Consider the following 27,390-nt stretch of genomic DNA (forward strand, 5'->3'; position numbering starts at 1 on the left):
TTGTGAATAGACCTGTTCACGGGCCAGGCTTTGGGCTTGATTTTACACTGTGTTGGGCTCGGGCTTCGGGCCAGGCCCATTAGCATTTTGTTAAAAGCCAAGCCCAAGCCCGGCCCATGAACAGGTCTACTTGTGACTACTCTGAACATTGCTAGCTATTTTACGAAATTCCATTAAATACCCTGGTAAAATTAACCGTTCTCCATGCTAGGGCATTGCCTTGCCAAGAAAAAAATGAATTCGAAAAAAAAAGTCAGGAAAATATGATGATCATGCCATCACATAAGGTTCCATTTGGTTGGAGTACGAATGCAAGTTTGTAGAGTGCAAAACGAAAATGTTTGGTTCATGTGAGTGCAAAGTGGTTCAAGATTTACACACCCACTTTGCACTCAGCTCATTTGTTTTGAAAGACGTAAATAAGAATACAATTTTTGTGGATGTTTGGCATTTCCACGATGCAAATAGAACTGTTTCTTGCTACCAAATGGTGTTCCAGCTACTCCCACCATTAAACAAATATAAAAAATAACAAGCTGCTTGGGCATACAACGGGCATCTTGGTAAAAAATAATAACATAAAAACAACCAGCTACTCCCACCATCAATGCAAATACAATGGTCTCTTCTACCAAGTAAGCCAGTTTCTCTCTCCTCTTCATGCCAACGACGACTATTCTTTTTGAATAGGAACTATGGAGCTTCCAAACAACATAGAGTTAGCAGCCCGGGCATCCTGTCACAAATGTATCAGCTTGTGCCTATGCATGGTTGCAGTAATAAATTCAATATAATCGATTGTTCCATTTCCATCCACATCAGCCTGAAAAAGAAAGAAATGATCAACCCATGAATTTCAGACATGTAAAATAAAAGATTGAAATTCCAGAATGGTGACCGGTTTCCAGTCTGAACAGCTCAACTGCCTGGGGTCAATGACGTTTTGAAACATTGATGATGATCATGATATAATCACAGAATGATCTTGGAAGGAAGTGGCAGAAAGCATTAAAGGAAATACCTTTGATCATCCAATGAAATTCCAAGAGTATCATGCAGTCGAGCCACAATATAAGATGAAGAGAAGCAATATCGCAGCAAATCATCCTCAGAAAGGCTACTGTATTTCTTTTTGAGTGTTGACCAGTCTTCTTCACAAAACTGTTGTCCAGTCAACATCAGATTGGAGAGAAATGCTGTTTCAGGCAGTCTGAAGAACTGTCAAGCAAAAGCAAAAAAGAAATGGAGGCTTAGAAATCATATAACCAAGTAATAGCACAATACTACAAACAGGAAGAATATATTTTTAGAAGGCATTGAGTCATTAACTATACACAGCCAATAGGGTAATTCTTACAAACATATTTAAACTCCATATATGAAATTTTATTTTTAAACTCCATATGTGAAATTGTTGATAACCTGCCAGAAGGGTGAGGAATCTGCTTAGAAGCCTAATTTAAAGATCAGGTTCCCCAATTACTAACTCTGGGATGTGTCTTTAGGCCTGAAAGTGTTCTGTTAGACCTACATTCATAACTATAACGTCCAGGGTTTTGTAAACCTTAGAAGGAATTACAAGGGAAAAGACATTTCCAGGTGCTAAGAGAAATGACTTGAACCACCAAATTTAGAGAGAGGGAGGGGGGAGGGAGGAGAGAAAAGGGGGGATACAAATATCTGGAATTTGAACTGGCTGAATGGATAGAAATTGACAAGGCAACTGGACAGCCATAAACATCTACATCTACTAATAAAATTTGAGATCCAGGAGTGGGCTACAAAGCATTCTAGATATAAGTATAAAAAAAAAAAAAACATGATAATTTATTTTCAAAACCAGTGTGTGTAAGAAACCTCTAAATTCTTAATTTATTCATTATGATTATTTAATGGAAGAAGCAATTATAATCCCGGGTACATAAACAAGGTAGATACCTGAGTCTGAGCATCATCTCCTGTGACAATGTTTCCAACTGTTCGAAGAGCAGGTATGAGAACTGTAGGTGACGGATGACTGGTATAAAAATTAAATAAAAAACTTTTTCAGTAATAGTAATTTAAGTTCTTCAGGAATATAAACATAACATAAATAACTGAAGTAAAACCAGCTCTTTGGAGTGGGGTACAAAATTATCATGCAAGAAGCTAAAACAGTTCTGAAGTTTGAACTACATATTTAAAAATACGTAAATAGAATCTTACAGGAGATTCTGTTTATGAATGTATATTAACACCTTGGCTATTAATTCCCTATTGAAATATAGAAACCAGATTAGGAAAGAAAGAGACCTGGCCCACAACTTGGCTACCTTATTTAAATTGGGTCGGGAAATTAGCCCAACACAACTACAGATATTTACCAGGTTGAGCTGTATACAAGGCCTGCTCTAGAAGAGTATGAAAAGGATGTTGTAGGGAAAGGGAGGGGGCATATGGATCAAATTGTATTACTTTTAGGTGTAATCATCAGGTAAAGGTGTGCAGATTCATATAGGTACACTATTCCATTGTATTTCTGCTCTACTATTCTGATTATTAGAACTTCTCTGGATCTGTTAATGATCAAAAGATATTTGCAAACTCTCATCTTATCTCATTATAATGGCAATTTCACAATTTTCTGGTTTATATGTTTTTTGATCAATTCTTGCTGTTTCAGGAGTTATTTTCCAATTTCTAACAGCTTTGAGAGAAGATATATTTAAACTTTGAGAGTTGAATTATTACCTTGGAGCTCAAGTTGTTTTAGGTGGGTCTAATTGTTGTTTGTGCCTCAATTTAATGGGGCTGGCCAACTAGAGAAAGTAGATGGTGGAAGGCAAGGATGTTGATGATTTTTTGAACAGGTAAAGTAAAGATATGTATTACTATTAAAAAAGATCAGTCTTGATTATAATACACATTGACGCACCAATATTGTATAAAAAAAGTATCTACAATATTTTGAAAAAATCACAGAAATCCTGAAAATATTAAACCAAATCCCCCTCCCTCTCTCATGTAAAATGAACTGCTATATGATTGGAGCTAACAATGGACAACTAACAAACTTGAGACTCAATTGTGCAATAGAGTCAAGTGGCATGCAAAATTCACAGGAATCCTGAAAATATTAAACTACATCCCCTCCCTCCTTCTCATGTAAAATGAACTGCTACATGATGGGAGCTAACAATGGTCAACTAACAAACTTGAGACTCAATCCCATGCAAATTGTACAGATCAAGTTGCGCAATAGGGTTGAGTGGCAGAATAAACAAAATGGCAGAAGAAAATCCATTCATTTCACTAATCTACATTTCTTGCAAAAGACAAATAATTTCAGGAGGGGGGACAAACGAGAAGAAACCAAGAAGAAACAAAACAGACTGAGAAGACAGAATGCCTGAATCTTGGAGAATGTGTCAATTTCTACTAAAAATTCTTTGAACTTCATTACATGAACAGATTCAAAGCAAAGAGGCTTTGGCTTCAGTTTTTTTTTTCCTTTTTTCAAAGGAGAAGCAAATTTTCATTAATAAAGAAAATATGAGCAAGGGAGAGGTTCCCTTCTACAAAGACTTCAAATGCCACAACCAGAAACTAAAACAGCAAAACAATGACAAAGCAAAGTCATCATTTGAGATAATGTCACTCCAATGATTATAGAAATCAGTGCACTTATGACCCCTTGAGGATGCTTGAGGTACTAGCCCATTTCACCAGCAGCCTTTCCACCTTACCACATAACTTCTCGACTGGTAAGGCTTGATTTTGAAAGGTTCTATCATTTCTCTCTTTCCAAACAAACCAGCAGATCACACCAGGCACCATATTCCACAAAACTTTGCCTTGCTTTGACAGACCCCACAGCACAGACCTGGCCAGTTTTGTATATGGATCTTATATCCATGAATGCATGCATGAATGTACAATTGTGCATATGTTTATACGGTTTTTTGAGTGGATCTACTATTTGCATCTGCCATTCATACAGAGAGATTCAAGTGTATTGGGTGCCAGGGTTTTGTGAGGCTACTCAATCCTATGCTGCATTTTTACTGGTTTAGTAGATTTCTGCTCCCCCCTTGCCTGTGAACATAGGTCAAAGGCCAAACCACGTATATCTGTGTATTTTTTTTTTTTTTCAGTATCTCTATGTGCTTTGTTTTGTGCCATTCGAACTTGTTTGAGGGTGCATGTAACAATTTGTATCCAGTGCACCCCTCCAACTCCTAAGACCCAAATATCTGGGACCAACATTGGATGATGGATAGCAGTTATATAACCCACACCCAATATAAGTACACAAATAGTTTAGAAAACTCTGGGTTTACAAACTTGTTATGGCTGTCCTCTTCATTTTCTTACTTTCCAAGCTGTAATTTACTGTCTGCTATAACTTCTTGATGGGTGCTAAAATATTATTGAACACTCCTTAGGAGTTTTCATCATCAAGATAGCAAGTAATCAGATCATATTCTAATCTTTTAACTTATCTATTATTTTCCTCTAGAAAGTTAATCTAGAGAACACTACCATGGACCATCTAAAACATACTGACAAAAAAAATTGACCATTAAAGACAATAAAAATCAAATCCATAATACCCACCCTCAAAAACCATCATCCTCTTTAAGTTGTTTTAATATATTTGCACTATTTTGCTAGTTTCACCAATTTTCCCATTAAAATTTCATCACTTCTGGCATTTGCAATAAAACAGACAAAATAGCAGTTATCCAATCATGAAAATTTTGGTCCATCAAAAATACAGGCCATTAACTAATGGAAATCTTAGCTATTTGGGATCTTGGGGATTGGTTGGGTGGGGGGACTGGAACAGGGCTGTCAATGATCTCTGAAAGTCCAATTGCCCAACCCAAGTTCCAACCTACGTATTTCAGATTCAGATGATCCGTTTGCATGATTGGATCAGATGTGGATCTGATCCAAGTCGGTTAAATTTTATAAAAATTAATACACATACATATATTATTGATAATATATAATTATTTAAAGCCAGTAATTATTTTTTTTATAATTTAATTCTTCTCTATTTCAAAATTGATGAATCAACTTCAGATTAGATCCAAAAATTCAATAGGATCCAAGACCCCCCTAAATCTGATCAGATTACAGGTTGGGTTTGGATGTGTTTATAAATCAGGCCAGATTCATAAGTGCTAGAACCATCCCAATTACAGTCCAACTTGTACCTAACCTCAGGTATTTAGCACGAACTGCTCTCAAAATCAACCCAGTATTCTGATACTTCCTAGCCCAAGATTTTACCCTCACACTAAGCAATATGACCATATAAGGTCACTGTATATCTCCTATCCATGTCACAAAGTTATAATGCAGTTCACCCAATAATGTCAACTCAATGCAAAATGGGAAATATCTATTTACCTTAGAAGCACTATTACTGTTTCCTCCTGTAACCAGCATATTGAAAAAGGCTGCATAATAAAGAAAAAACAATAAGAAACAGCTAGCAAATAGGAAAGAATAATCATGTAGACAGATAAGAACAGTCAAGTTATCTTTTCTCAAAAAAAAAAAAAAAAAGAACAGTCAAGTTCTCAATTGAGTGCCTTACATGTTGGCTTTGCCTTTTTCTTTGTATCAGGGGCAACATTCAGCTTCTTTATAAGACCAAAAACTTCTCTTGAACTCTCATCCTCTGCTGGGGACAAGAATGAGCCCTGATCTTCCAGTTGCATATGATAAAGTGCAAGAACTCTTCCAAATCAAAATTAAAAATGAAAATAAGAGACAAAGTTATAAAGAAAATAAAAGAAACAGAGGGTATACAGGAAAAATATTAACAGTGCAAATTTAAAACATATGCATTAGTGGAAACATATGACAAAGAAAAATAAACTAATGAGTCAATAACCAAATCTCTGTGGAATCTAGGGGAGAACTCACATTTTTCTCAAGTAAGCGCTGTCTAACTAGCATCACAGAGCACATTACGCGCATTAACAACAGATCGACATGATCTATCCCTCCATCAAGCGGGACTCAAAAGATCAAAAAGAATGAAACGAAGAAAACCCTAGAATTTGATATATTTTTCCTCAAAAGAGACTTGCGACAATATCAGGATTCAAGGACGCATGGAGAGGTAGGAAGATGGAAGTGATTTTTGGCTACCTCTTGTGCTCGAAAGTGATGAGAGGATTCAAGCTCTTCCCCTTCAGCTTCGGTGGATCGATCGATTGATTTGCTTGGCTCTGCAAGTTTTCAGTTTGCTGAGCTTGACAATATCTCTCTTTTTTTCGAGGGTTTTGGAAAAACTCAAAACCTATTTACTTCAACTGAGCATAGGAGCAAATTTTTCTTTCCTTTTTAGAAAGCAATATTTTCTCCTATTTTCGGTACAAACCTAAGAAAGTATACAAATTTGCATCGAAAACCGATGCATTTTTGAAACCTAACCAAACGAATGCAAATCTGAACCAGAGTGCAAATTTGCAACGGTTCAAATTTGCACTCCAACCAAATGGAGCCTAAAGGACAATAAACTGTGGGAAAATCTACTCCATCCAATGAGACAACAAGTAATTATTGAGCAAGTAATCATATTTGAACCAAAACATACCAATGTTGACTTGTCAGTTGAAATAAAAGCAATATCAGATAAACCTTTGCGAACTTCACATCCATGCACAATGATGATAGGCCTCCTTAACACCTATTGATAGAAGGAATCAAAATAAACATTGGGAATTTAGTCTTATGTAATAAATATTTATGACCATGCTTCAAGACATATTGCATGGTGATTTTGTATTGACTTAGCCAGCTGCACTAGATATGTAAACTAACAAGATCAAGATGACATATGTTTCTTACATCACTGGCTATATTATAGGATCATGAAATTTCATTTTTTTTTCAGTCAATATTGGTTGATGGGTCATAAGGCTTTGGCACTAATATGCTAAGGAGTCAAAGACTATCCAAATTAAGGGTGAAAAGAAGGTGCTAGTTCTCCAAGAAAAGATCATGATCAAGGTGATCTTCTGCACAAAGCATTAACAAACAAAATCAACAACAAAAGAATTGAATTTTCTTTGCACAATTTAAAAATTATTAGAAGCAGAAGTTTGATAATATTAACCTATAGTAAAAAATATTAGGACTTCCTGCTACACATTTTGTACCATTTCTAAATTTATGGAAATTATAATCTATGAACAGCTAGGAATTAACCAAAAAGACCACCTAGTTAATATTTGTTTTTGGTAACAAAATAAAATTTTCATTAAAAGAAAGGGTGAAAGGCTTAAACCTCCCTTGACGTTTCTTGTAAATACTCAAACTTCCCCTCTTTTCAAAATGGACTAAGACCTCCCTTGTCGGGTGATGTCATTGGACAAAGACCTCCCCTCTGTTAATAATCCATCGGGATCCATTTACATATTGGGTGAAATATTTTTTAAAAACCCAAATTTACCCCTTAGTTCTTCGTGTTTAATGACTTGCTGAAAGTAAGACCATATACAACAGATAGAAATGGTAGAAGGAAGCTGCACAAAATAAAAATCAGAAAGAAGAAAAATAAAAAGTCAATATAGAACAGATGTGCCCCTTTCATCAAAAGAAGGAAAAAAACAAAAACAAAGATTCCAATCAGTATTCATTAGCTAATAAATCACCATAAACCAGATCTCATTGAAAAGAAAGCTTGAGCTTCATCACTTGGATACAAATTCAAGGAGAAAAGGGTTAGTTTCCTTGATGCCTGCGTCTCAAACACCAAATTTGAAAAAATGCAGAGGGAGATATTAGTTTCCATTATTATTTGTTTCTTTTCAGTTGTGAATGCATGGTGAGAGAAGACACTTGAAAGAAGAAGAAGAAGAAGAACAGTTTACGGTACTACAGGTTTGAAGAGAAGAAAAGAGAGAGAGAGAGAGAGAGAGAGAGAGAGAAAGAGTGAAGGGAGGAGAAAAGAAAGAAGGGGTTCAGTAGTGAATAATCTGCTGCCCCATACACTCCTTTATTTATAGCTTTTAGGATCCTTACAAGAATTGGAAATAAACAAAAATTAGAAACAATAAGGCCAGCCTGCCCAACTTAACAGAAATTAGAAACTTCTAATAACAGAAATTAGAAACTACTAAAAAAAATTAGAAACTACTAATAAAAGAAATTAGAAACAACTAGGTGTGGGTATGAAACCACACACACTAGAGCCTGAGTGTGGGTATGGAACCCCACACTCGTGGCTAACCAACTATTTCTTCACTCCCCCTCAAGTTGGGAGTAGATATTTGTCATGCCCAACTTGCGTAGATCTGTCTCCAATTTGCCTTTTGTGACTGCTTTGGTGAAGAGATCAGCTAACTGCATGTATGAGGCAATGTAAGGAAGGCATACTTCTTGAGATGCAACTCGCTCTCGGATAAAATGTCTATCAACCTCGATATGCTCAGTCCTGTCATGCTGTATTGGGTTGTGGGCAATATTAATTGCATCTTGATTATCACAATACAACATCAGAGGCTTCTCATAATCAACCTCCAGCTCATTAAGTAAGGATCTCAACCATAACACTTCTGCAACACCATTGGCCATGGATCTGTATTCCACTTCTGCACTGGAGCAAGCAACAACATTTTGTTTCTTGCTTCTCCAGGAAACAAGATTTCCCCCCACAAATGCACAATATCCAGAGGTGGACCTCCTATCATCAACACATCCAGCCCAATCCGCATCTGTATACACTTCTATTTTCATATGACCATTATTCTTGAAGAGTATACCTCTCCCTGGACATCTCTTTAAGTAGGCAATGATCTTTTCTACTACAAGGAGATGGGTGGTCCTAGGAGAATGCATGTATTGACTGACAACACTGACAGCAAGAAATATTTGGTCGGGTTAGACAGAGATAAAGAAGTTTCCCAACCAGCCTTTAGTACATAACCCTGTCATCAAGGAGTTCTCCACTTTCTACACTTATGGTTAGGCTCAATGGAAGTATCAGCAGGTTTCACTCCTAACTTGTCAGTTTCTTCCAATAAGTCCAAAACATACTTCTTTTGGGAGATGAAAATGCCATGCTTAGATCGAGCTACCTCAATTCCTAGGAAATAGTGTAACTTTCATAGGTCTTTCACTTCAAATTCCTTGTGAAGGTGATGTTTAAGGGTTTCAATTTCACTAGTGTCACTTCCTGTTATCACAATGTCATCTACATAGATTGCAAGTAGAGTTAGGGAATGACCTGTCTTCTTAAAGAAGAGGGTGTGATCTGATTGAGCATGTATGTATCCGAATTTGTCCAAAGCCAGTCTAAACCTATCAAATCAAGCTCTCGGGGATTGTTTCAGCCCGTACAAGGCCTTCTTCAAAAGGCAAACTTTCTTTCCTGCTTCTGTACTATAAAAACCAAGGGGTAACTCCATGTATACTTCCTCTTGCAAGTCTCCGTTGAAGAAGGCATTCTTAACATCCAGCTGAAATAATGGCCATGAGAAGTTTGCAGCAATGGATATAAGAACTCTGATAGTGTTCATTTTTGCAACAGGTGCAAAGGTTTCTATATAGTCTATGCCATAAGTTTGTGTGAATCCCTTTGCAACCAATATGGCCTTATACCTCTCTACAGTACCATCAACATTATATTTCACAGTAAATACCAATCTGCATCCAACAGGTTTCTTCCCTTCAAGTTGGTTAACTAGTTCTCATGTGTTGTTCTTGACAAGAGCATCCAGCTCTACTTGCATTGCTTCCTTCCATTCAGGTATCAAAAGAGCTTCTTGCACTTTTTTGGGTATAGGAATAGCAAAAATAGATGCCAAGTAAGATCTGTAGGATTCTGAGAGACAATTATAGGAAAGGAACTTGGAGATGCAATGGGTAGTGGATGAGGTACAACGACGCTTCCCTTTACGAATAGCAATTCGAAGATCAAGGTCATCTGTCGGTGAAGGCTGAACCTCTGTAATAGTGGGATCAACAATGGGAGCAGTAGTAGTGTCTAGATTTGGAGTTATAAAAGATGTTGGGACTGGTTTAGATTGTTGTTGAGTACAAGAATCAACCTGCCTCCACCACTTTCTGTGATACACTTTCAACTCCCTACATTTTTGACAACCTTCTTCACAACTCCCCCCGTTAGTAATCGGGACAGGTAAAGGAACTCTTGGAGCTGAAACTGAAATCCCTTCCTCACTATTCTCCCCCTAAGGAGAAGCCTTATGATAGTAGGGCATATCCTCAAAGAAAGTGGCATCCATGGACACAAAGCACTTCCCTGAAATTGGCTCATAACAGCAATATCCTTTCTGATTTTGTGCATACCCAAGGAAAATACACTTAGTGGCTTTGGGATCAAACTTGGAGCGATGATGTCCAAGGATTTGAACAAAACAAGTACACCCAAAAGTTTTTGAGGGGAATAGTGAATAGGTCCTTATCTGGATATAGAAGACTAAACGGGGTTTGCATGTTTAGGACCTGTGAAGGAACCCTGTTAGTGAGGTATATGGTTGTACGGATTGCATCTCCCCAGAAGCGTATGGGAACATTGGAGTTGAGCATAATGCTTCTGGCTACCTCTAAGATATATCTGTTTTTTCTCTTAGCAAACCCGTTTTGCTGAGGTGTGTGAGGATAGGTGCTTTGATGAATGATCCCATGATCAAGGAGATAAGATGCCAAGGGTTTTGCAAAGTATTCCTTAGCATTATCAGATCTAAGAATCTTGATCTTGATTTCAAATTGAGTTAGGATCATCTGATGGCAAGCTTGGGTCAAAGAGGGGACCTCATCTCAAGAGTGCATAAGATAGACCCATGAAAAACGGGTATAGTCATCAACAAATAATAAGAAATATCTGTACCCCCCATGGTGGGAGTATGGTAGGGCCCCCAAACATCGGTATGCACAATCTCAAAAGGAAGGTTGCTTCTTTTATTACTTAAAAGATAAGATGATCTACTATGTTTTGCAAGTTCACAACTTTCACATTTTAACCTAGATACTTCTACTGACTCAAACAAGTTTGGAAAAAGACTCTTTAAACACCCAAAAGATAAATGACCTACGCGGTTGTGCCAAAGCATAATCTTACTACAAGACTGAGAAACAAACAATTTCCCTGCTTCACTCTGCTCCCCCTGTAAATGTTCTAGCAGGTAGACTTCATTCATCTCACGGCCAATCCCAATCACCTTCTTCATTTCCAAATCCTAAAAAATACACCAATCAGGGAAAAAAGTTATCAAACAGTTTTGATTTTTAGTAATACTACTAACTGAAAGTAAGTTAGCACTAAACTTGGGAACATGCAAAGCTGAGGATAGGGTGATGGTATCTGATAATCCGATGTCTCCATTGCTAGAAATTGGTACATGAGAGCCATCAGCAATAGAAACTTTGTCTCTCCTAGAGGATAAACAATAGGTGCTAAATAGAGTAGATATACTAGTCATATGATCTGAAGCACCTGAATCTATTACCTAGGAAGGTCTAGTATTACCTAGGACAGAAGCATGACAAGCAATAGCTCGTGTACCTGTATGAGCAAGGGATGAAGTATGATGTTGAGCTGATGTAGACTGAGCTGAATTACTAAATTCATTTTCTAGCTGAGTCAGAGCAGCTCGGACTGCAGCTAGGGTATCTAGAGGAGTGCCTCTTGTGCCTGATGAAGTTGTACTATCAGTGTTGATAGCCATATTAGCATTCCCTTTCTTATTTATGAGTTTTGTTGGAATTAGATGAGGGTGCAACTTCCAATAGGTGTCCTTAGTATGTTTAGGTTTCTTGCAGTGTTCACATACTAAGTCATTCTTAGCTTCCTTCTTCTCCTTATCCCCCCCCCCCCAGATTTAGGGATTTAGGTCTAACTGCTACCAAGGCTGATTCGGAGGGCTGTTGTTGCAACATAACCTTTCTCCTATTTTCTTCACTATGCACTAGGGAATAGGCTTGTGATAAAGTCACACCATCTCTTGTCAACAACTGTTGTCTCACAATGTCATATTCAAAGTTCAGACCAGCTAGTAACTCAAAAACGCTGTTAGTTTCAACCTGCTTTCTATATGTTTGTGCATCTTTCTGACTCTCCCACTCAATTGTTTCAAGATGGTCAATTTCATGCCGCAGGGATTTTAAGGTTGAAAAGTAAATAGAGACTTGCTTTTTTCCTTGCCTCAGATTTTTAACCTCACATTTTAGCTCATAAGCCCTAGCAACATTAAGAGGCTAAAGTAAGTTTCCTTCATAGCATCCCATATTTCCTTAGTTGTTTTGGCTTACAAGTAGTTTCGGCTGATGTATGGCTGCATAGAGTTGCACAGCCATGTCATCACCAAAAAATTCTCTTGGACCCACTTAGAATAAGTAGGGTCCTCCTTGGAGGGTTCCTTCACATCCCCTAGCAAGAAGTTCAACTATCCTCTACCCCCAATAGCCACCATGGCTGATTGGGCCCATTCCAAGTAGTTTGATCCATCAAACTTAACAGTTGTAATTTGAAAGGTGTTTTCAGTCATGTTACCTGAACCACCAGTCCCAAAAGCACATTTCCCTTGGTTCTTGTACTCAATTCTAAGTTAAGAAGAGGCTTTAAACTACTGTGACAAGAAAAAGCTAAATTTCAAGGCTGATAACAGCCGACTTTATGAAGAAAAAAACCAAGAAAACTGATTGCTACCTTCGATCTTCAATCTTGATCAAGAATCGATCTTGATCACTCAATTCCTGCCTGATTCTTCCTAATTACAAGAAGCTCTCTCCAATCTTAGGACAGATGCTAAAGCCTTCTTGCAACCTCCAAGAATCAGCCGAAATAAGGATCTTTCTGAACTTTCAGCCCTAAACAATTATCATGTGGTTGGCTGAATTAAATCCACATGAGAAACCCTAGATCTAAAGCTTTGATACCAACTTGAAAGAAGAAGAAGAAGAAGAAGAAGAAGAAGAAGAAGAAGAAGAAGAACTGTTAACTGTATTACAGGTTTGAAGAGAAGAGAGAGAGAGACGGAGACAGAGAAGAGAGGAGAAAAGAAAGAAGGGGTTCAGTAGTGAATAATCTGCTGCCCCATACACTCCTTTATTTATAGCTTTTAGGATCCTTACAAGAAATGGAAATAAACAAAAATTAGAAACAATAAGGCCAGCCTGCCCAACTTAACAGAAATTAGAAACTAAAGAAATTAGAAACTACTAAAAAGAAATTAGAAACTACTAATAAAAGAAATTAGAAACAACTAGGTGTGGGTATGAAACCACACACACTAGAGCCTGAGTGTAGGTAAGGAACCCCACACTCGTGGCTAACCAACTATTTCTTCAAAGACAAGAAAATTTTCAGAATGAGGCAAGAAAGAAGCAGAGTAGAAGGTAGGTGGAAAGAACAAAAGAAGTCTGGCCCCTTGCCATTTCGCATGTATATTTTATCAGCAACAGATGGAGAAAAAGGGCCCAATCCCCCAGGCCCCCAAAGCAACTCCTATGTCTGCTCTTTAAGTCATTGGTCTTCTCTGTCTCTCTCACCCACTTTGCATTTATTCTGCAACAAACTCAACTTCACCGAAAATATGGCGGGGCTCTTGATTTCATTTTTCATAACAGGTTTTTGGAAATGTAAAGAAAATAAAGGACATGTTTTGACAGCACCTTCACAAACATATTTGAAGTATGTCTCAACTCTCAAGTCTCAACCACCTCCATTCATATGCTAACATCCAAGACTTGACGCCAATGCAATACAGGAAAACTCACCCTCATTTAGTGCAGAGATTGCTCCATCGCTTGCTATCTGATGGTTTTTCTTTCCTTAGAATCCATCAACTTTCTCACCTATTTTTCCACCTCTTTGTTGTACCCACAAACCCATCTTCCACCTCATTTGTGGATAGAGCCATCCCATCCATTTCTTTCCTCAGGTTATAGATTGGTGGTTTTCTTAAAATTTTAAATATTACTGAAGGGTAGAAAGGTCTTTCCATTGGTTTCTGTCAAATATAACATTGCAGGGGAGGTAAGTCTTGTTGGAAACCAGAGGACAGGAATAAGTATTCATGAGAAACCTCAGGGGAGGTTCAATTCTTTTACCCTAAAAGAAAAAAAGAGAATACAAGAAAGGTGAGCAGAAGTTACCTGAAAGAACAAAGAAAAACAGCCCTTTGCCCAAAAGCACCGCAGGCAGAAAATCAACCCAACAAAACCAACAACAAACTACTAGCTTAATCTAACAACAAAAGCACCAAAACCCCTAGTAATTGACACAAGACTTAACTTCAGTAGGAACTTTTCTTGATTACACAGCATCTTCAGAGACTTGCAAATGACCCCCTTTACTTCTCTTACAAACTTTCTTAATTTTCTTCACCTTTTTGTTAGAGGCAACCCCAAGTAACCTCATCATTAATATGCAATGATTGGACCAAAAAGTTATTAGAAGTAGGCATCAAACTAATAAAAATGTTGCCTTTCCTACTGGTAGATTAATTTCTAGCCAAAATAGGTCCTTCTAAAGGTAAACCCCTGACTTGTTATGTTTTCAGCAAACGAAAGATGAGAAAATATTGGTGTGGGCCACAAAATAGGTTCTTCTAATAAACATGTTTGCACCATTCAGTTATATTGATGTGGGCCACAAAAGAGATGATACTCAAAGTTATTTCTCATTTCTCAATTTTAGTCCTCAAGCAGAAAATAGAGATACAATTGCAATGAGACCAAGACTATGAGTTTGAACAATAATTGAGCAAGTTACGGCAGACTGGTTAACCAATAATCGAACAATAATTGAGCAAGTTTGATTTCTGTAAAATCCCGAACCGAAACCAACTGGTTAACCAGTTGATTGGTTTGATTTTTGACCGGTTCAATTCTTTGATTTGCTTTCCTCGGTTTGGTTCGGTTTTTCAGTTTTTATTGAGCACCCCTAATGTTGACATGTTCATACAGTTGACTAATGCATTAAAGAACACATTATATGCATGTTGTTTATGACAGTTTGAATATAGCAACTATATGGTGATCAGGCATGTGGTTTTAGTTTTAATAAGCAAGTTGGTGTCTGCATGTGTTGAGGTATCTCTGACATGATAAAATAATAAAAAATGGAGTATTGTTTATAAGATAGATTCATGAGCTATGCTGCCCAGATACAATCATATAACAAATATATGATAAACAGAATTTACACTTAGAATTGGAGTACTGTATATGCAACTGGCACCCAGAACATGTGGTAATACTGGTAGGAATTAGTACAGATTACAAAATTCACATCCTCATGTACAACAGCTTTAAAGAAGTTTCATATACACCTTACAGACAGATTCAAGTCAACTTGGTTACTAGGGTCTTCTGAAACCTTCATGAGTGGCAATGCAACCAGCAAAAAGGTGAGTGCATCCCCATAAGGTGGTAGCCAACAAATTGAATAACCAAGTAACCAATGTAACTTTATATGTGCATTGTCATTGCCAAAGGAAAATCAGAGATTATTCATCATCATCTAAGCCTGTCCCAACTAAATGGGGTTGGGTACATGAATCCTATTTCGCCATTCCTTTCTGTCCAGTGCCATATCCATTGCCGAATTATGGGTGCTTAAATCATTTCTTACTACTTCCATCCAAGTCCTTTTCAGTTTGCCCCTAGCTCTTCTATCCACTTCAACTTGTAACAGATCACTGCTAACGGATTCTGTAGATGGTCTTCTACGCTGGAGACTATTATCAAGAAATCTAATCAGGCTAATATGTCCCCACAAAAAGCCAAGGTTGAGAAAATTTTAGTAGACTATGTGATATATAATACAAAAAAATGACTGATGTCAAAACAATAACTGGCTGTAGAAGAAAAATCAAATAATCCAGAACGATATAATAAGAGGTGAAATATACATAAGGTGTGGTATTTTGTGTCCTTCAAACATAGAATTCAAGTTTAAAATAAAGGAAAACGGAATTGTGCAGTACCTCAAAGATGTCAAGATTGATTAGGAAGCTGTGCAAATGTTCCTGTGTTGGGAATGCAACCCCCTACCATCATTTGCTTATATACTGCATATGCAAGGTCAGGATTGCCAGACATGCTATACCCTCGAATGAGGGCATTATATGTAAAGACATTAGGTTCAAGCCCCTTAAGTTGGAGTTCTTCATACATCTTTCCTGCTTCATCCACCATTCCAACCTTCCCAAGATGGAGTATCAAGGAGTTGTAGGTATAAAGGTCAGGATTGGTCCCTCCACTCTGCATCTCTTCAAACAGAGAGAGTGCCTCCTCTATTCTCCGTGATCTTCCAAGGCCATTAATTATTAGGTTGTAAGCAACCAAGTCAGGCACAAGGCCATTTAACTTTATCTCCTCGAAGTAGTGCAGGGCATCAGCCACTCTACCCACCATACAAAGGCAATCTACAAGAATAGTATAGGACTTCAAATCTGGTCTGATGCCTTCTTTCCCCATTCTACCAAACAACTCACAAGCAGTTTCCACATCACCCACCTTCCCAAAGCCATTTATAAGAATATTATAAATGGCACAGTTAGGCTTGCATCCATAGTCCACCATTTCCTCAAAGAACTGCTTTGCTTCCTCCACCCTCCCAGCCTTTGAAAGCCCATCTATGAGAGGACCATATGTACAAGGGCTTGGAATGAAATCTCCGCTCATAAGATCATAGTATAAGTCTATAGCTTTATCTAACTTTTTGGACTTAACAAGGCCAGATATAAGAATGTTGTAAGTTATGGTGTTTGGTTTGCATTCCCTAGACAACATTTCTTCATGCAGCTCAAAAAGTTGATCAATCCTTGCAGACTTCCCAAGAGCATCAAGTAACAGATTGTAGGTGAAAATATCAGGATTACAACCAGCCTTCTTCATCTCTTCAAATAGTCCCCAAGCTATTTCAGTAAGATTGGGCCGATTGGCTTCAAGGAGTGCATCAATTAAAGCATTATATGATTCAAGGGTTGGTTGGATTCCATAGCCCTTAGTAAATCTCTCAAATAGATGATAAGCATCAAGGACTTTCTTATGCTTGCACATAGACTTTATTACAGGGCACAGTATGGAGTCATTCTGGCACACCCTACTAGATAACAGTTTTTCAGCAAATATAATGCATTGATCTATTTCTGCTTCAATTAAGATCCCTTCCATTAGAACCTCCATAGAGGTTCTATCTGTGTGTTCCTGGGGATGATTAAAAAAGTCTACAGCAATCCTGAAAGCATCCTCAATCCGATTATCCTTCACAACAACAGGAAGAAGGGTGCACAAAGTTACCAAATCAGGAAACAACATTTTTCTCATCTGATTAAATATCCAAAATGCATCATTAACTCTATTTTGTTTAACTAAACCATATATGATAGTGTTGTAAGTTGGAACATCTGGCACACAATCCATTTCTGTCATTTTATAGAACATTTCCAAAGCCATGTCAACCTCCCCATTCTTGCAAAGGCAATCTAGAAGTGTATTGAATGTTACTGTGTTAGGAGGACAACCTAGTTCTTTCATACTGCTAAATAAATCCATAGCCTTTTCCACTCTACCCTCTTTTCCTAGCCCAGATAACAATGTATTGTAGGTCACAACTGTAGGAATAAGCTTCATTTCCTTCATCCTATGAAACATTTTCCATGCCTCATCTACCCGATCAGCCTTGTAAAGTGTATCAATTAAAGAATTGATTGTTATCCCATCCGGATCGCATCCTGTTTCCATCATCTCTGAGAGTAATTTGATGGCTTCATCTACTTTCCCTGCCTTACTGTAGCACTTCATCATCATATTATAAGTTATAGCATCTGGAAAAAGGCCGCTGTTTTTAAGTCCATGAAAGATATTTTTTGCCTTGCCAAGGCTACCCAATTTTGCAAGGCTATATAGAGATGCATTGCAGGCAACAACATTAGGAACAATTCCCCTACTCTTCATCGTCTCAAAGGTACTAAGAGCTTTGCCATGCTCCCCTGATTTTCCATAATAGTCAATGAAAAGGATGTATGTGTAAGCGGTTGGCTCAGGACCTTGAGATTCCATAAAATCGAGGAGTCCTAATGCTTCACTCAATCTATTAACTCTTAGAAGACCACAAATCAAAGTATTATATGTGTATAGATTTGGTAAGATACCTTTCTTTCTCATTATGTCCAGTGTGGCAAATGCTTCATCAATCTTATCTCCTTTGCATAAAGCATCAACAAGTATTGTGAAGGTAACCACATCAGGAACATAACCATCAGCTTCCATTTCCCTCCAAAATTCTCTTATGGAGTCTAAATCTCCAGAATCAGTGAACTTGTCCAACAAGGTGATGTAAGTTACCCGATCAGGTTTATGACTACTGGACTTCATCTTCAAAAACAACTCCTTGGCTTTAGCAAGCCTCCCAGCATTACAAAGAGCATCCATTAAGACTGTGTAAGTAACCACATCTGGTCCACACCCCTCCTCCTCCATTCTCTTTAGCAGCCCATATGCTTCATCAATTTTTCCAGCACGCCCAAGTACCCTAATACATATTGTGAAGGTGTATATATTCGGCCTCAATCCCAAACTTTCCATCTCTTTCAATAGACCCATTACAGTTTCAGTGTCCTTTGTCTTCCCCACTGCTACCATAAGTGCAGAGTATGTCTTCAGACTAGGCCTAATTCCTTCCGATACCATCCTTCTATATACCAACAAAGCCTCCCTACGAAACCCAGATCGAAGAAGTAGATGAATCAACCCATTGTACGAGAAGGCATTCAAAAAAAAACCAGCTTTTCTCATCTGCTCAAGAGCATAAGGAGATTGCCGGATCCCTCCCCGTATATATAGAGCCTCGAAAATGGTCAAGTAGGTTTCCAAATTCCTCTTTATGATTTGCTTCTGCATCAAATCAAACACAACAGCCATCCCTTCCACCTTCCCATGGATTCTCAAGAATTCAAGCATATAATTGCAGGATTCAGTAGTATGGACAAGATTTGGCTGTTGGGCGACAGTTTTGAAGAACACCAGAGCCTGATCAGGGTCAGACATGGTCTTGAGAACCTCAATAACATTATCAGGAGAAAACCCCTTCCCGGGTTTCTCCTTCACTCTCATCCCACAAGATGCCCCCGTAACAAAAACACAAAAATTCACTTGCTTTTTCCTGTGTTTCTTCCAGTTCCCGATAAAACCATATTTTAAAACCTCCAAATTTCCAGTTTTTCTCCTTCCAATGGAGACACAATGGTTTAAGAGAGTTGGCTTACTCTCAGTCTGACCAGTACACCTTAAATTACCACCGGAAATCCTCACAGAACAGAGTTCCATCACACCCACAAGAATTTCCGAGGAAAACAAGAAAGAAAGAGAATAAATAAAGAAAAGAAATACACGAAGAGAAATCAAAGATGGACGGGCTTATACATGGTTGTAGTTCTCTGAATCACTACAATGAATCAAGAGAAAGGTATTTGCTTACCTATCTGTTATACACTGACCGAAAAGCAAACGGAGAAGAAGCCAAAGTTTTTTCTGTTCGATAAACACCGATAATGGCCATGGCGATTGGCGACTGCTGAATATTTGAGTTTGCCGGGTTTATCTACTTAGCGGGAGGACATTTGGGTGGTTATCTTCGACTCTTCAGTTGCCGCTCAAGAAATAAAATAGAGGAAATTACGATAGCCACCCCTGAGGGCCGAGGCCTAAGCTTAGACCCCCTCCACCCAAACTTTGTTTCGAAACAAAGAAACCTAAATTTTATAAATCCCACCACTTACCCCTGATCCTCCACCGAAGTTTATGTGAGAATAAAATTACCAAAATACCCATTTGAGATTCCATAGATCACAGGTACAAACAAATATCAAAATACTAGAAACAAACATTTTAAAGCACAAAACGTTCTCAAGGCATTGATGAACCAATTCATTGATGTTCTCAATATGAATCAATGATTAAAATGTCAATACGATACGTTAGATACAAAATAGGTTTAGGGTTTTTTGAAGTTTGGGATGAGGAAGGCATCCGGCATCCCTCTCATGTTAAAATAAAAAATAAAAATAAAAAAGTATGAATATCGATCAGTATTAATACATTGATACCCAAGGTGTTGATATCCACCCTACAAATATTTTGATCCTTGGGATGAATTTGTTGAAAGTTGAAGAAACATGTGAGGGCTAATGTTTCTAAAAAAAAAAAATCAAGTTAAAAGTATAAATTGATTTCATGAAAGGGAACATTTCAAATTAGTATCCTATACTTAAGGGGTTGTCTCAAGTTAGTACCCGGACTTTAAAACGTATCTGAACTCCTGAAAATTGTCAATTTGGTTCCTACTGTTAACAGTCCCAAAACAATAGTTTGGAAGTTCTCTCCTTCAGTTACGTGCAATTGGATTAATGGGATTACTGCAGAATAAGAAGAAAATGAGAAGAGTTCTTTGTGTTCAAAATGTTTCTTGACCTCATCATTATTGCCTTTTGAATTGCAAAACACAATCTCTTGTTTGACAAACTCCAACCATGGTTCATGGCCTTCAATTCCAAGATGCAAACATTAGGACTAGTAGTTGTTGGATCTTAATCTCATTAGAGATTAAATCCAATGGGATCAATTACATGAAAAGCACACTTGCACATATCTTGAAAAATAGTTTTTGTGCTCTTACTAAAACCAGTTTTCAGCTTGTCCCACATGGAAAATTACTAAACTTGTTTTAACTTTCTAAATAGAAGCTTATTTACACTCCTTAGAAATATAAGAAGAGAGTGTGGAGACTTGTTAATGCTCGTGTGTGTGTAGCGCAATGAAGTGCACTTTGGTGTGAGGCTGACTATTAATGTTTTCAATGGTCACGATTAGATCAGGTGTGATCAAGAGTCACCATTCAAATTTAATAGTCATTAATTATTATTGTGACTGTTCAAAGAGCCTTTTCTAAACCAACACCTTCTTCTTTTCAATGACTCTTTAGAAATTATTTAGGAAGCATGAATCAAGCAATTAAACAAAAGTTTTTTGAAAACCACTATTGTCTCTCTTTGTTCTATTAATTACTGTCTCATAGAAGGTTTGTTTGGAGATTCTTCAACTTTGTTGGTTGCAGATTCTCACCCAAGGCTTTGTTGTATCATGGGAACAGGTTTGTTTGTAACTCAACAGAAAACTCAATAAAACTGAATGAGGGCAAATAACGTTCAAAAGATAATGCCTTTAGGCATGCCTTAGATCTTCTCCTCCAAGTTTTTGTGACCCCATTTCCCAACAGTAGTAATGTAAAAAGAGAAAATAGATTTTTTCTTGTTTTTTAAATGAAGGACATTGAAATCATCATTATATTGCTAACAAATCTGAGGTACTATATGACATCTTCCAGTTCTACAATGCTCGCTGAAAAAGTGTTTCTTCTCCTTTTCTTCTTATTCAGTTTTTAGTTTCAGTCATGCTTGGAAGCTATTGTGTACCACATCAATGATCCCCATTTTGATTGCCTCCTCGGCCTTTACCTTTAAAACATGTCATTTGTGTCATTTCATAAAGGGCACTATAAAATAATATTAGATGACATCCAAAGGGCATTTGTATCATTTCACATGCAACTTAATGTCCATTAACGATTTTGAATTAGACTGAAAGTTTTTGGGAATACAGATACTATAGTGGCATGTTTTGAAGTTCCAATATTAACTTGTGACAATCCCTAAGGTTGTGTTTGGTTGCAATGTAAATAATTTTTTAGTGATGCAAAACCATGGCACTACAAATGATTTGAGTGTAAATTCTGGCCTATTTTTGTTTCAAATTTTAACTTATTTTGTTTGATTGTAGTATAAATGAAGTAAATTAAGACATCAAGTAGAATAGAGTAAAATCCAAAACAAAATTAAACAAGAATTTACATTTTTTTACATTTGCACTCTCATGAGCCTAAAGTACACGATACTAACCTTTTTATTTTGTCAGAGATGTGGTTGTCATTCCTAAGACAGGAAAAATTGTTTGATGGTGCTTCCTGGTTGCTTTTTCTTGTGCTTGGGAATGACCATTGACCACTACAACATCATGTAAGCGCATGCTGATGTGGATTTTCATGTTCACGCAATGGAGCCAATTAAAGTATCCTTTCAACAAATTTATGCAGAATATTTCTTTGATTCTTTTACTGAATATTGATTTTCTACAAAGTTGATGATCCACTGGTGGATCAACTTAAGGCTTTTTGGGCCTCTTAGTGGGCAATTGAGGTTACGAGGCAAGGTGACACCGCCTCTTCTCAAGGCATATTCCTCTCACCTTGCCTTTGACATCTTTTAAAACCATGGATAAGATATCCCTTTAGTTAATACAAGGTCTTTGCTGGTTGTTTACGCTTAATCATTTTGTAAACTCACTTTCAGATTAGTTCAATTGCATAGGAAACTCCAATCTCATTCGAGTTGGAAACTGCTTATTAGCAATCTTTCCTTTTTTATTTTTGAGTTCATATTTACTTTTAACATCCTTTTCTTTTGGTATTTTTAATAATTTATCTCATGCCTTGCTTTTAGCCTCACTTGAAGCTTTTGTATTGTACTTTTGACATGGAGAATGTCCTCCTTAGAGAAGTTCCTTGAGCATGGGGTTGATGGAATTGAGGTTGGTGAAATTCTGTGAAGATTTGCCTAGGGTGGATTTGATGGGAAAGACTAGTTAATCCCTATGTTATATGTTCGGGTGGTTGCCGAGCTGACCAAGGGTGCCATGTGGCAGATTCCATGGCCACCCTCTTTGGGCCGTGTCAACATTGTTGTCTGAAACCACATGACAGAAGAGCATGACCAGGAGTGTTTTCACACGGACAAAGAAGCTAACTCCGTCGAGGAAAGGGGAACCCTCCAAAGACCTTGGCGGATATCCTCATCCCGACAACCTCGGAAGCCCCATCCGACCAGGACACGGATGTTTGGCTATAAATAGGTGCTCTCCACTCGAGGTAAGGGACTTTTGGCTCTCTACTCACTCAACACCCCTTTTATCTCTTCGGCTCGAAACTAGCATTGTTCTAATTTACCTGCCTCGACCGACCTTGTTACTTTTACTAACTTGAGTGTTGGAGTGCCTACCCGGAGAACAACTCCTCGGGCCTCTAACTCTTCCTCTAGTTGTAGATCTCGGTGTGCAGCTTTGTCCTTCCACCTCGGCCTCGTACAATTGGCAAGACTATCTGAATGCATCCTTGATTCGACACACCTTGGATCGGACAACATTAGATTGGCATCGTCTGTGGGATATATACAAAAATCCAATTCCCTAACCTCTTATCGTACATCAAAAGCAACCATGCCTAAGAGCACATTTGAATGCTCTGGAGCTAGCTCCCCATCCCAGAGATCCCACTCATTCTGTAGCTCTCCACCTCAAAAGCCCTGACCTCAAGCAACGGTTGAGCCCGCTCAATTCTACGCCATATAGCAGAAGGTCGACCGCATCCTTACCATGATGGAAACAATTGGATAGACAACACAAGCTTCCCCAACCACTCACCCTGCCACATAGGTGCCCACAACAGTTGATCCTCACACCAAGGACCCCAAAAGGCATCACGTAGAATGACAGAAGGCCTGATCAAACTACAAGCGCCCCCAAGTGTCACGAAAGTCCGACTTTCAAATGCAGCCCCATAGTCACTATGCTCACAACAGATCCCACTACTTCGTCACTAGGATCCTAATGGAGGATTGGCGAAGGAATGACTCAGCCAGTGCTTACACCAGTCCCTACTCTCGATAACTGAATCTAGCTCGGTTCGAGACTGACAGACAACCCCTAAACTAGAGAAGTCCACAAACACAGCCTCATCTAACCGTGGCATTGAGATCAAAGACCTACAAGAACGGTTGGCTGAATTGGAATGCAACCAAGTAGACTGTAGTGTAGCTCCTCCAACAGCCCGACTAGTAGAACAATGCCACAATCAGCACCTCGCAAAAGAGCCCGTCTTCATCTAGGAGATCGTGGATGAGCCCCCCCCCCCCATCCAAATGGTGACCCCGTCAGTTCAAGTATGATGGGACATCGGACCCTAACGATCACCTCGAAGGATTCAATGTGATAATGATGCTACACGGCTTGTCCGAGGGTCTCATGTGCAAGGCCTTCATAGCAACCCTCCATGGAGTCGTCAGAACCTAGTATTCCTCACTCCCGTCGTGGTCCATAGCCTCTTCGAAGCAGTTGGAAATGCAGTTCTAATTCACCACTAGCCAGAAGCACTAGAAGACCTTGACCAACCTCATGTAAGTACGTTTGGCAAGGTTCGATGCCAAAACCCTTCAAGTTCGAGCTTTGAACCAGTTAGCGGCCATAGATGCCATCATGAATGGATTGCGCTCATCGATGTTCAACTTCTCTTTGCAGAAGAATCCTTCGTCAACTCTAATTGCACTCATGAAGCATGCACAAAAATATATCAATGTTAAAGAAGCTTAAGCGTTGTGTAGGGAGGAGGAAGACCAGCACGATTGGAAGCGGAGAGACCATGACGGCCGAAAGCTAGACCGAGAAGGTAAGAGATAGGACAACCAAGCTGATCATAGGCCAAGAACCCCACTACCGAGGTATTGTAACTTCACTCCACTCAACGCATCATAGACTAATATATTGATGCAAATCCCCCACTACAGCTTCGTCAAGTGGCCTGAAAAGAGAAAACCTAGGGCAACAAGAGAAATCGGGACAAGTATTACAATTTCCATCGAGACCATGGCCACAAAATCGAAAGCTTCAACGACCTTCACCACCACTTGGAAGACCTCTTCCAGCGTGAATACCTCTGTGGGTTTATCGGCATCAAAGAGCATAAGCCAAAAGAAGAGCTACACCGTACCGACACGCCCCCAGCCCAAGCTCCCCCTGTTGGGGTCATTGCCATCATCTCGGGTGGGATAGTCTCTGGAGGACAAAACAACTAGGCACGAAAGACCCATACCGAGGAGCTAGAATGCCAGGAACTTAGAAATGTACTGATAACAATCGACGTTGATCTCTAATGGCGATCTGACAACATTATGCAAACTCAAAATAAATGAAAATTTTCTTCAAGCGCGAACGAGCCAACACCCACACACAATTCAACCAAATTCTAAATGGCTCAGGAACATCGACCACAACACAAGCACGCTAACCTGGCCAAACTTTGACGACTGAGGCAGCTGATTCACTGCACACATGATGCAATCATGCATGACTGCAACACGCATTGACCAATGGCCATAGTGTGGGGGCAACCTTGTCAAAGACCTGACCGACCTCAAACGACCGAGGCTTGACAGTCATCACACGAAAGACCTGATCAACCACAGATGGTCGAGGATAGGGCAAGCCCTCAACGGGCACCACAGGAATGGCGGCCCTACCACATAATGGCAAGAGGATGGCTACCGAACTTTGCACACCTACCCGACTCGTAGTACGAGCAGAGCTAGCCAAGGACCACGGCTAAACTGGTCAAAGAGCATGAAGCTCTCCAAGACAAGGTGCCAACGAGCTCCCCAACAACGTTGAGAGCTTAGAAGCACCTCGACCAACATAAGACCGAGGCCACAAAGCCTGAGACCTTGGTCATTTAGCATCAAGTCCAAGATCTCAGCTAGCATAAGACCGAGGCCACAAAGCCTGAGGCCTTAGCCATCTAGCATCAAGCCTGAGACCTCGGCTAGCACAAGAACAAGGCCATGAGGACTGCGACCTCGGCCAGCCTAAGACATCTACCCAGCCATAACGTCTGATGCCGAAGAGGCAGAGCCCCCCGGTGACTGACCTTAGAAACACTTCAAGCATCGACTTACCAAACAAAAAGTGTACAAGCACGGATAATGCACAAGAGTAGAGCAAAAATTCACATTGCATTACTTAACCGAGCCATACATAAAATAAGCTCGACATCCCGAGTTGTACATTAAAAAAGGTTTAGGACAATGCGAAAAGCCCGACACACCAAGCTAGGGAACAAAAAAAGAGGGGAAAAGATCGATGTTCAACTCTCTACTAGAGGGTCATCAACACCAACCTAGTCGTCAACCACCGCGGTCTTGGTCACCCCAATAGCCTCTTGAGATGACTCCTTGGGCTTGAAGAGGCCAAACTCCTACACCACGCTCGCTACCTCTAGAAATCGACGCATCACTCGCCTTTAGCAGAGAGCAAAGCACTCATGCTAGGAGTCGGTGGCATAATCATCCAACTCATTCTAGTGGGATTCCAAAGTCGTATACTCGGAAGCTCCCTCCTTCGCCCAAGCTATCCTCGCCTTGACCTCCTCCATCCCCTTCTTCAATTGTTTGCGAGCCTCTTTTAGGTCGTGGACGCGGCTCCTTAACTTGCGGACGGTCTCATCCCTCTCCTCGACCCCCCACTTCAGCTTTGACAGCTTGGCCTTTAGTTGAGCATTCTCGATCTCCCTCGCCTCATATAACCGTCGCATCCCCCGAAGGCAGTCGACCTGGCTGACGGCTGAGCACATTGACTGCATACCAAGGCACAGTTAGCAAAAGAGGAAAAAGAAACTGGACAAAGCAAGAAGAAGTTGTGCTTACCCCCATGATTGGGTGTATGGTTGAACTCTCTAGGAAGCTATTGGTATGGTTGTCGACCTCCCTCCTAATGTCGGGGAGCATCACACCCTAGGCAAGCTGCTCGGCCACCCCCTCAATCTTAAGGGCGTCATCCGACCAAACCAACCAGCTTGGCATGTGGACATCGGCCATTTCGTCACCCTCGGTCGAAACGTTCCTCAAGACATCCCCCCTCTAGGACAACTGGCTGATTTGAGTAGTGGCCTCCTAGGAATCGACCACCACTACCTCCTCCGTTGACCTTGGCCTCTCTACTTGCTGAGGAGTACCCTCCACGGCTTTGGGTCTTTGTGGTCCTTGATGACGCACCCAAGGTCCTTACCGCCTAGGCCTTCCTTGTGGCTGTAACCTGCATGCGTTGAACTCTATCCTTAGCGCCAACCATGTCAAGATTTGCATAAGACACCACGTCAATCAAAATCAATCGAATGGAAAGAAGCTCATCGAGAAGGAACAATGTAATCTATAGGCCAGACTGAGGTCGGTCAACTGGCAGACACATCAACCCAACAAGGGTTAACATCCGAGACGATGTGTACACCTTGATGTGTACCCGCATTGCCCTCCTTATGAAAACCACCACCTCCTCCGACAGCTCAACCTAAGAAGGGTCCTTATCCTTCGTCCTTGGAATGGATAGGGTGTGGGGAAACGAACAACTTTCTCAGCGCTTGACAAAGAAGAAGCCCTCTTCCTAGTGCTTGATGGAAAAAGGAGCCCTAATGAGTACCTTGGTGTTCAGCTTAGCCGACAAGTAGTAGTAACATTGCTTGTGCTTCTTCAAGTGGAAGAAATGCTT

The 27,390-nt window shown here is 39.5% G+C and overlaps 2 protein-coding genes across 8 annotated transcripts in view; one reads left to right on the plus strand and one right to left on the minus strand.

The window, feature by feature from the left end:
• LOC104598274 (pentatricopeptide (PPR) repeat-containing protein) overlaps nucleotides 1–5,389 on the plus strand; it is a 52,487-nt gene extending 47,098 nt beyond the window's left edge. The window contains exon 3 of the mRNA XM_088891162.1: nucleotides 2,663–5,389. The gene's annotated coding sequence lies outside the window, so the exon portion shown is untranslated. The remainder of the gene's footprint in view (nucleotides 1–2,662) is intronic.
• Nucleotides 423–26,940, minus strand: LOC104598276 (uncharacterized). 7 transcript variants are annotated; one of them, XM_088891158.1, is made up of 9 exons: nucleotides 26,553–26,940; nucleotides 15,954–26,482; nucleotides 15,297–15,697; nucleotides 6,596–6,688; nucleotides 5,588–5,730; nucleotides 5,398–5,447; nucleotides 1,939–2,017; nucleotides 1,022–1,218; nucleotides 423–823 (listed from the first exon to the last, which is right to left on the minus strand). In XM_088891158.1, exon 2 carries the CDS (start codon nucleotides 19,297–19,299, stop codon nucleotides 15,964–15,966), a length of 3,336 nt encoding a protein of 1,111 aa, XP_088747284.1. In that variant the 5' UTR covers nucleotides 19,300–26,482; nucleotides 26,553–26,940; the 3' UTR covers nucleotides 423–823; nucleotides 1,022–1,218; nucleotides 1,939–2,017; nucleotides 5,398–5,447; nucleotides 5,588–5,730; nucleotides 6,596–6,688; nucleotides 15,297–15,697; nucleotides 15,954–15,963. The 7 variants fall into 7 exon arrangements, with proteins under 7 accessions (XP_088747284.1, XP_088747282.1, XP_088747283.1 ...); XM_088891156.1 differs by having other exon boundaries at nucleotides 15,297–15,704; XM_088891157.1 differs by lacking the exon at nucleotides 15,297–15,697.
• Between the last annotated feature and the right edge of the window lie 450 nt (nucleotides 26,941–27,390).

The sequence above is a fragment of the Nelumbo nucifera genome, chromosome 7 (genome assembly GCF_055504915.1).
Source record: "Nelumbo nucifera cultivar China Antique chromosome 7, China Antique-T2T, whole genome shotgun sequence".
Lineage (NCBI taxonomy): Eukaryota > Viridiplantae > Streptophyta > Magnoliopsida > Proteales > Nelumbonaceae > Nelumbo > Nelumbo nucifera.

Bases quoted from the DNA above. Each gene is read 5' to 3' on its own strand.
- LOC104598276 (XM_088891160.1), bottom strand. From the start codon at position 19,299: ATGGAACTCTGTTCTGTGAGGATTTCCGGTGGTAATTTAAGGTGTACT.